This window comes from Dipodomys merriami, unplaced genomic scaffold (assembly GCF_024711535.1).
Source record: "Dipodomys merriami isolate MVZ:Mamm:240054 unplaced genomic scaffold, mDipMer1.0.p SCAF_126, whole genome shotgun sequence".
Classification (NCBI taxonomy): Eukaryota; Metazoa; Chordata; class Mammalia; order Rodentia; family Heteromyidae; genus Dipodomys; species Dipodomys merriami.
Genome location: NW_027202560.1, coordinates 2831527 through 2842500, shown reverse-complemented (window position 1 = coordinate 2842500; position 10974 = coordinate 2831527). Strand labels below are relative to the sequence as shown.

The following is a 10974-nucleotide window of genomic DNA, read 5'->3' as shown; positions in this document are numbered from 1 at the left end:
TCCTCCTCCTCCTCCTCCTCCTCCTCCTCCTCCTCCTCCTCCTCCTCCTCCTCCTCCTCCTCCTCCTCCTCCTCCTCCTCCTCTCCTTCTCCTTCTCCTTCTTCTTGATGTTGCTGTTGTTGTTGGTTGTGGGGCTTTTACTCTGGGCCTGGGCACTGTGCCTCACCTCTTCAGCCCAGAGCAGGTGCTTACCTTTTGAGCCACAGCTCCATTTCTGGTATTTGATCTAGTGGTTTATTGGAGATAAGAGTTTAATGGCTTTTCCTGCCTGGGCTTTGAAGTCATGCTTAAGCACTGATAATTTTCAGTTCTCTTCTAGCCTGTATTAACTTTGGAAATACAAATTCTATCTACCTTCTTATAATATCTAACCTTTTGTGTTACAATTATTAAAAAAAAGAGTTCTGGGGGCTGTAAAGGTGGCTCAGTGGTGGAGTGTTTGCCTTGCATGTATGAGGCCCTCGGTTCGATTCCTCAGCACCACATAAGCAGAAACCCAGAAGTGGGGCTAAGGCTCCAGTGTTAGAGCACTAGTCTACAGCTGAAGACTGAGGGATAGGGCCAGGCCCAGAGTTCAGGCCCCACGACCAAAAAAAAAAGTTATGGCTCTAATCCTAGCTCAGGAGGCTAGATATGAGGTTAGTTGAAAGCCAGGCCAGATAAGTTATCTCTGATAAATCACTTAGAAAGCTGGAAGTGGTGCTGTAGCTCCAAGTGGTACAGCACTAACCTTGAGCACAAAGAGCCTCAGGGATAGCTCCTAGGTCCTGAGTTCAAGCTCCAGGACCAGCAAAAAAAAATTAGAACTGGGTACTGCAACCCTAGATACTTAGGAGACTGAAATCTGATGATTATGGTGTGAAGCCAGCTCAGGTAAAAGTGTCTGTGAGACTTTTATATCCAATTAACCACCAAAAAGCTGGAAGTGGTGCTGTGGTTCAGATAATGGAGTACTAGACTTGAGCACAAAATCTAAGTGCCCAGGCCCTGAGTTCAAGCCCTAGGACTAGCACACACACACACACACACACACACACACACACACACACACACACACACACACTGATGTGTTGGCATGAGCTCTTCAGTCTTTTCTCCTTGTGAGATTTTTTTTCATTCATATTTCCACAATATTTTATTATCTTCATTCAGGTGAAATCTGTCCTTAATTCTCTGAGTGGAGAAAAATTAGAGGCTATAATACTTGAATTAGAACAACTCAAAGACGTATTTTCCCTAGCAGACTTTTGTGAGGAAGAGGAAGAAGAGAAGAAAGGTAATATGAAAACTCAGAATCTGAGTTGGAAGATGCAGTGTATTTATATTTTGCCTTGAGTAAACTACAGTAAATTGTGTGTATGTGTGCACGCGCTCACAACAACTATGCTGGTCCTGGGGCTTGAACTCAAGGTCTGCTTGCTGTCCCTGAGCTTTTTGCTTAAAGTTAGGCCCTCAAGGACTTGAGCCACACCTCTACTTCCAGCTTTTTTTTGTGATTAGAGATAGGAATCTCTTGGAGTTATCTTCCTAGGCTGGCTTCCAACTATGATCCCCAGATCTCAGCCAGCTAAGTAGCAGTGTGAAAAGGATAGCCACTGGTACCCTGCATCTCTCTCATTTTTGAAGTGAGAATTTTCATGTAGAATCCTTTTTGCAACTTTCCCCCTGTCTAGGTGTTCAGACATGTCAGCCTCTTGCTTATGTCTTCTGTTTTTTTTCCTGTCAGACTCCTTTTAGCATCCCTCATACTGATATTGTTCATATACCCTTGCCAGTGTTTACAGTTAAAGACTGCTCTTTTCAGAGTTTGTCTTCAGTTTGACTGACATTTCTTTATATCTCTGGATACTTCAGCTGTACCTTGTGACTTATGGGACCCTTAATCCCATCTTGAATTGAGGCAGAAAACGTGGTAGTACCTAAAATGTGAGTGACACTCTTCCCCCCTCCCCGCCCCCACAATTTAAAGCCTGCTGTATCTCTTACGAAATATGAATGTTGAAGCTGCTCATTTTTTACAGTAATTAGGTAATGTGGCAGTTAATATAAAATATAATTTCTGGACAAATGAATAATTAGGTTTGTTTTATTTTAACATTTAATTAAATATATTTCTAACATATTCTTTGCTAATTGGCTATTTTTAAAAAGTGGAATGAATGAATTCAATTTTGAATTTTTCTTTTAAGCTGGTCCTAGGACTTGAACTTAGGGCTTGAGTAGTACCCTAAACTTTTTTTGCTCAGGGGTAGTGTACTACCACTTGAACCACAGCACCACTTCTGTCTTCTTTTTAGTAGTTTATTGGAGAAAGAGTCTCACAGACTTTCGTGCCTGAGCTGGCTTTGAACCATGATCTTTAGGTCTTAGTTTCCTGAGTAGCTAGGATTACAGGCATGAGCCACCAGTGCCTAGCCCATTTGTAGTGTTTAATTGAACTACATGCTTTGCCATGGAATGCCATTTTCACTATGAAGTATACAAGTGGTCACAGAGACTAGAATTCTTTATTTGGGGGAGGGGGATCTGGTTGGGGGGCCTGAACTGTGGACCTGGGCGCTGTCCCTCAGCTCTTCAGCTCAAGGTTAGCGCCCTACCAATTGAGTCACAGAGCCACTTCCGGTTTTTTCTTTTTGCTTATGTGGTTCTGAGAAATCGAACCCAGGGCCTCATGCATGCAAAGCAAGCACTCTACCACTGAGCCACCTTCCCAGCCCAGAGACTAGAATACTATTTGGTGAACATTTCTTAAAAGTGAATGAAATGAGCCTTTACAACAAGAAAAGCAACTATGTATGAGTCATGCTATACATTCAAACTAACTTTCAATTTTGTAGAGTGGATTTATTGATCTGTTGAGCTTTGTAGCTTCCCAGTGCTGTTTACAGACTATGCTGATGAAATCTGTGTTGAAAATAACAGCTATATTCATTCATTTCAAGACAGTTGGTCAGCATTTGAAAGATTTGTGTGACTCGGAGTGAGTATTTTCCCATTATTTAATGTGTGATGTTAGCAAATGATGCACAGGCAAAAGAAAAAAAAGACTAATGCATTTTAATTCAATACATCCAATCAGAAAATCTTATGGTATAGCTTCAGGCTCATTGCTATGTATATCATTACAACTAAATTTTAAGAGATGACACTACTTGAGTTTTAGTATAGTATTAAGGAATATGTAAGCATTTCCTTTACTGATAATCTGAGAAGGCTACTAAAACTTCTTCCTTTTCTAACTAAGTGACTTTGTGAGGTAGATTTCCTTCATATACTTAAAACAACATACCCCAGCAGACAGAGTGTAAAAGCAGATGAGAACACATGTGTCTTTCATTAGGCTAAAGGATAAAGAGATTCATTAAATATGTAAAACAATTGTATTATTCTGCTGAAATTTCACCTTTTGTGGAAATTACAGTTATTTTCAATAAATGTATATAAACAAGTACTGTTTTTTTTTCTTAAGTTTGCAAAACTACCATAAGCACTTCAGTTCTAATTTTTCTTTTGTTTGGGATGTGAAACTAGGACTTGAACTCAATACCTGATGCATTGCTCATTGGATGTGTTCTACTTTTTAACATATCTGTCTGTATCTGTCTGTTTCTTTAGTGTGTGTGTATGTGTGTGTGTGTGTGTGTGTGTGTGTGTGTGTGTGTGTGTGTGTATCCCCTATTTTTATTTAATTTATTTTTGTGGCAGTCCTGGGCTTGAATTCAGCACCTAGGCATTGATCCTGAGCTGCACTCTACCACTTGAGTCACAGGTGTACTTTGTTTTTTGTTTTGTTTTGTTTTTTTTTTTCTGAGTAGTTTATTGAAAATAAGAGTCTCACTGACTTTCCTGCTCCAGCTAGCTTTTTTTTCCCCTCTAATTTGTGTTTTTTATTGTGAAAATACTGTACAGAAGGGTTACAATTACATGAGTAAGGTAATGAGTACATTTCTTATCAAGCATTGTTGCTTCCTCCTTTGTTTCCCCTATCCCTCCCTTCCCCCGCTAAAGTTGTAAACTTTTTTCATAACGTCTTGTACATATTGTTGCAGTGGGTCCACCTGTATCCCTATTTAAACACTTTGTTTTTCCTTTCCCCTCCACAAATTATACCAACATCCAATACAGTGAAAAGAGGGGTTATACATTGGAAGCCAGCTAGCTTTTAATAGCAATCTATGGCTCTCAGTCTCCCGAATCTGTAGCTAGGATTACTGGTGAGAGCCACCAGTTCCTACCTCTACTTACATTGTTTTTATCAGTTGTGGGGCCTAAACTCTGGGCCTGCGCACTGTCCCTCAGCTCTTCAGCTCAAGGCTAGCACTCTACCACTTAAGCCACAGTGCCACTTCTGGCTTTTTCTACTTATGTGGTGCTGAGGAATCCAACCCAGGACCTCATGCATGCAAAGCAAGCACTCTACCACTGAGCCACCTTCCAAGCCTGTCTACTTACATTTTTAATTAGCTCTTTGGGGGCTCTCAAAAATTTAAAAGTATTAAGAGGTCCTGAGACTAGTATGAGGGCTGCAAAATTAAAATTTTCCAAATGTCAGTGCATTTAAAGATGGGTTTCTCTTTTACTTCTTTGAACTGTCAGTGTGCTTGTCACTAATATCCTCTTAATCTCATTTGTTTTTTTCTATTTCTAATCTACTGTAAAATAACTAGTCTTCAAGTTTTCTACAGAAAGACTGAACATTTCTCAGGGAGGCACTTTCTTTATTCCTTGAGTACAGATTTTCTGCAGACTGGGACATTTTCTTTTTTGTTTGTTGTTTTCAGCCGTGTGTTCTAAGAGTTCAAACTAGACAGTTGTATAACACCTTACTAATAAATGACTACTTAGTCTATGTAAAAGCTTGCTTCCTGATTAGAAAATATTTTCTAATGGCTCACACCTGTAAACCTAGCCACTCAGGAAGCTGAGATCCAGGATCTGGGTTTAAAGCCAGCTCACCAGCAAAGTCTGTGAGACTCTGATCCCCAGTTAACTACCCAAAGCCCAAAGTGGAGCTGTAGTCAAGTGATAGAGTATTAGATTTGAGCTGAAACAGCTCAGGGACAACACCCAGGCCCTGAGTTCATGCCCCATGACTTGCACAAAAGAAAAAAGTTTTTTGAATGTAAGTTCTTAATGTTGTTCTGAAATATTGAGATGGCAGTTAACTATGATGGGCTTTTGGAGTTTTCCACTGTGTTAAAATGAAGATCTGTCATTTACTAAAGCCAGGTGACCTTGAAAAGTTCCTTGATACTGAGCTGTTTTCTCATCTATAAGGTAACCCAATCTAATTCCTCACAGGTTGTTAAAATAAGTACTAAAAGAAATACTGTATTCAGGGGCTGGGAAGGTGGTTCAGTGGTAAAGTGCTTGCCTTGAATGCATGAGGCCCTGGGTTCAGTTCCTCAGCATCACATAAGCAGAAAAAGTTGAAGTGGCGCTGTGGCTCAAGTGGTAGAATGCTAGCCTTGAGCTGAAGAGCCAAGGACAGTGTCCAGGCCCAGAGTTCAGGCTCCACAAACAGAAAAATAAATAAAGTATAATAGTCTTAACTAAGAGATACTAATTATTTTCATGATTCCAAAGATATAATAGATAAAAAAATCTTCTTTTTAGATGGCTTAACTTAGGAAACACATAAAGCCATTGTGATGTGTTTAGATAGTTGCATTTTTTTCTAACTAGGCCTCAATATGACAATTGTGTTATTTATAAACTTATTTGTGCAATTAACAGCATTCGTTCTGTAATCAGCATCTTGTTTTGCCCACGAATGGGACTCTTGATCTTTAAATACCATTCAGAGGACTTGGAGGCATTTTCTAAACAGTTGGATTTTTGTCTATTATGTTCACCAGAAATGACTCCGAAAACAGATTCCTTCCCAGCTCCTCTCACACTCTGTGCCAGCCCTCCTCAGTGATATTTGTTGAGAATTCAGCAGTGATGTTGGCATTTAATGATATCTCAATGAAGTATGGAAAAAATGGAAGTAGCTAATGGGCGATAAATTTAGGAACCTGGTGGTGTGGCAGTGTTGGTCATCTTTTTCCATCAGCATCCTTGGTCCTTACCATCCCTTTGCCTAAGAATATGTCTTCCTATTTTGGGAGAGCCCTTCATTCTTGCAAAGTTCCTCCAAAGCCCACACTTTATTATTTTATTTATTTATTTATTTATTGTTGTTTTTGGTGCCAGGACCACAGTTTGAACTGAGCTGATGTCTTACCACTCTGAACCAAGATACCAGTCTGTCTTTTTCTTGCTAAGCGGAGATAGATCTAAACAGAATTTTCTGCCTGGCTGGCTTTAAAGGTCCATTCTCCAAGTCTCAGCCTCCTGAGTAGCTGTGATTATAGCCATGAACCACCAGCACCATCCTACATACTTTCAATGCAACTTCTCCTTACCGCAGTGCCAGTCCCCAAACACAGAGCCTCAGCCAAGTCCTCTAAGACAGAGTTCCACCTCTAGCCTAATACTGGGCCACACTCCTGCCTAATATATATTTCATTCAGTGGAAAGCATTTGACAGTGATCTTCCACCATTGTTTACCTTTGTTTATGGTGGTACTGGGGTTGGAGCTCAACTCACTCAAAGTCAGTAGGCAGGCACAGTACCACTGAGCCATGCCTTGGGCCCTCTTTTCCCTTGACTGTTTTCAGGGAGAGTCTGGTTTTTCCTGGATGCATGCCTGAACTAGAGTTACCCATTTCAGTCTTCCTGTCATTGTTAGGATCACAGGCATTTGCCACTGTGTTCAGCTTCTCTGTTGAGATGGAATCTCCTAAAATTTTCTGCCCAGGTTGGGCTGGAACTGAGATCCTCTTAATTTTGGCCTCTCACATTAATGTAAGAGGATGAACAGATACTACTGTACCAGGCTATGGCTGAGAAGGGGATCTCACAAACTGTGCTGTTAAGCCTGACCTCAAATTATAATTCTCCATTCTCACCTCCCAAATAGCTAGGATTACAGACATGAGCCACAACAGTGACCCATTTCCTTTTTGTTCACAACTCTTACCAAAAAAAAAAGTTTATTTAAATAAACTCAAACATAATACATTGTATATTTGTACATTTGTAAATTCAATGTACATATTCAAATATTAATTATATTCTAAGTATATATTAAATATGTTTAGAACAGAGTGAGATAAATCTAAATAAAAAATTCTGCATGCCATTGGATCATTTTGTCAATACTTTGTGATATTGTTATCTCATTATGTTTTCAGATTAATTTCTTGCACCCAGCAGGATTTAGTTGGAATAATTAAATGTTGCTTAAATGAGGTACATAGGTAAGGATGGTATTAATGAGATCACCTTCACAATCCATGTTAAACTTGGATTGCTAAGTCATTTTAATTCTCTCTCTTAAATGCCAACTGAGAGGGACAAATGTGCCATGATACATTCCCCCCTCCCACCAACCAGGGACTTTTGGAGACAATGGCAGGTATAAAGAAGTAATAATTTGCCCTTTGAAGCTATAGACTGGTGATTAATAAATATATAGATTCTAAAGTCTAAAACATTAGGCTGGTCTCAAAGTGGGTGAATGGATAGGATTTAGGTGTGTAAAGAGAAAAAGAATATTTCCTGACAATTTGTTTGTCTGTCTTGATTATAGTTTGCTCTTGACTTATCCTTATGTTTGCATGTTTCTCTACTAAGGTGTTCTGTGTTCCCATCTTCATGATAATTTCAACATTTTCCTTAGCACCCTTCCAACATTTAAGAATCCTTTCTCCCTCTGATTTACACATCACCGTCTCTTACTTGGATCATGGATTATTGACTCAATTTTACTTTCTTGTTTATTCCTAGATTAGTGCTGATAAGTTCTGTACTCAGCCACTAAAGTGATCTCTCTTTGATTTAAATTTGATCTTACCTGTCTCTGTTTTAAAAATCATCAGTAGTTCCTCATCTCTTTGGTAGAAACTTTGAGATATTAAGAGGGTATAAAGGCTCAGTCTTAGCTGGATCCTATTTTGTTGTTTTTTCCTTTGCTTATTCTAAACTTCCTGCTAAGCTTTCATCCCCCTAATCTTGGCACTCATTTCCTCTGCCTGAAACTCTTCCCATTTTCTTGGATAACCTGGATTCTCCTGGAGTCTTACTGTCCCAACTTGAATTCCATTTTCTTTTTCTTTTTTTCTGGTCTTGGGGCTTGAACTCAGAGCCTGGGCTCTGTCTCTGAGCCTCTTTTTGCTGAAGTCTAATGCTCTACCACTTGTGCCACAGTGCTACCTCCAGCTCTTTCTGTTTGTGTGGTACTGAGGAATCAAACCCAGGGCTTCATGCATGCAAGGTAAACACTCTACTACTAAGCCACATTCCCAGCCCTGAATTCCATTTTCTTTATATAATATCTGCTTCATACTCTCCATTCATTCTTCTGTAATGTGGTGCAAAGAACATTGAAAGTGGAGGCCAAGGTTTAACTTCTTATCTTTGCTAGGAGATCTTGTAAAAATTCTTGACCTCTTCCAGCCTGCATTATCTTTATCACACAAGTGTGATAATACCCACTTTTCTTATAAGCCCATTAAGAACATCCATTGACATACTGTGCACAAAAAAATTCTATAAGCATGTCAGCCAAAGATGTTTGCCATGACAACATTGGTGGTGACAACAAGAATGATCCACCCAAGGAAGCATTTAGCTTCACAGCTTGGGTGACCTTCCTGAACCATCCAGGCCAAACTAGTGCTTCCTATGCCTCTGTCCTGGATTGGCACTCAGCTTAAATTGCTTGTAAGTTTACTGAGTGGAAAGAGATGCTTGAACGCAGATCTGGTAAGAAGCTGGAAGCTAGTCCTAAATTCCTGAAGTGTAGTGATGCTGTCATGCTTCATATGATTCCAGCAAGCCTGTGTATGTGGAGAGCTTCTTTGACTATTCTCCTCTGGATCATCTTGCTGTTTGTAATAGGAGATAGTTGCTGTGTGTGGCATCAAAGCTGTGGACAAGAAGTGTGCTGGAGCTGGCAAGGTCACCAAGTCTGCCAAGAAAGCTCAGAAGGCCGAGTGAATATTATTATCCGTAGCACCTGTAGCTTCAGCTTAACCAGTGGTGGAAGAAAAGTGTCAGAAATGTTTGTCTTAATTGGACATTAACTGAAAGACTGGATAATGATAACAATGCATCAGAAAACCCTCAGAAGGAAAGGAAAAAAATTGTATAAGCACTCATATTCCATGCTCATTAAATTGTTATGAATACTTCTGCTGCCTTCACTCCTCTTCCTTCTTACCTTTCTTGTGAACCTCAGCAGTTTTGCTGGAATATTTTTCATGTGAGACTTTGTTTTTTTTCAGGAGATGAAGATTTTTCTGAAGGGATAACAGAGCTGTTTTCCCAGCTGTACATCTCCTGCAAACCAGACAAACTTGCCAGGGTAAGTTATTACTTCTTGGTGATTTTGATTCATTTATTTTTGACACTTCAGTGAATTAAAAACTGAGATAGTAACCATTTACCATATGGAAGTAATAGCCTTGGGCAAAGCCTTGCTCTTTGTTGGTGACTTGGGAGCTATATGCATATCCAAGGTCAGAGAGGGGTAGGGAGGTTCTATATCCAGAGAAATATTTAATACAACATATATTCGGTTGCCTGCTCATGCACAGGACAAGGGATGCTTTTTCCTTTTATGCCTATCTTTCCCAGGCTCAGGAGACATTCTATAAACCAGTAAGCACCAGGCACACAATGCTTTCTGGACAGAGGGAGCTGATATAAGTCAGGATGTCCTGTTTGCTCCTAAGTCCTAGGGTAAGGAACGTAACACTTGATCTTGTTGCTTTTGTTATTAGATAATAAATTTTATTATGGAATGTCTTGTGTAGAAGAAAGACATTCCTCAAGGAACAAAGTAGCAGAATTGCACATTCCTGGCCGGCCTGTGCTAGCAAAGTTCTACCTTAAAAGAAGAAAAAAACACATAAAGAAATACATGTTTAAAATCTACTGAATGTAAGAAATAAAGAGTACAGTTTCCTGTGAATATATAATGTCAGGGAGTTTCCTGCAAACAGTAGCCTCTAAACTGGGATGATTTTTTATTCTTCATAGGGAAATAGTAATAACATTTATTATTATAACCACAATTCATTGACATTCAGTACATTTCCAGTATTGTAGAACCATCACCTTTATCTTATCCAAAACATATCCATCACCCTCAACAAAAATTTGGGGCCATTAAACCATTCAGCCCTCAATCCACAGTAGCCCTGAGTTATTTTCTGTATCTGTGAATTTTCTTACTCTTGGTACTTTATTGTTGTAGTCTGAATGTTTGGATTTCCATAATTTTCATATGGTAACACTTGATCTTTTATTCTTATCCCCCAATGCATGCATTCTCCATTAAGCCTTCTCAGAACAATCCTCAGGAACTTATCTTCTGCAGTTCAAGTGCATCTCTTCACTATTCAATCTAGTATTGTTTAAAAATAGTCAAATTTAGGAAAAGTCACAAAAAGAATATAAACTATTTCTGTGATTTTTATGCAAATTCAGTTGGTTAATATTTTCCTTCATTTGCTTAATCACTTATGCTTGCATGTATGTTCTCTTTGTGGACATACATTTGAGATTAAATTGTATATTTCGTAGTTCTCTATTCCTACATATTTTAATCTTGATCTCAGGACAAAAATGTCCCATTATTACATAGCCACAGTATAGTTATCAACTTCAGTAAATTAATCACAATGCCATACTTTTGCTTAATCTTTTGTCTATATTCCAGTTTTGCCAATTGGCTCAATTCTGTCCTTATCAATTTTTTTCTCTAAAAACCAATACATGATCATGAATTATATGTAGTTGTGTATACTTGATCTCTTTTAGTCTATAATAATTTATCAGCTTTTCCTTATCTTTATAACATCAATATTTTTGAACAACACAAGCACCTCCTTCCCTTTAGTAACTAGGATGACAGTATC

The 10974-nt window shown here is 38.9% G+C and overlaps 1 protein-coding gene across 1 annotated transcript in view; it reads left to right on the top strand.

Annotated features, from left to right (window-relative positions):
* Positions 1 to 10974, top strand: part of LOC138824120 (protein FAM114A2-like) — a 44405-nt gene that overhangs the window by 14318 nt on the left and 19113 nt on the right. The window contains exons 5-6 of the mRNA XM_070017824.1: positions 1153 to 1276; positions 9337 to 9416. Of these exons, the coding sequence (XP_069873925.1) occupies positions 1153 to 1276; positions 9337 to 9416 (204 nt within the window). The remainder of the gene's footprint in view (positions 1 to 1152; positions 1277 to 9336; positions 9417 to 10974) is intronic.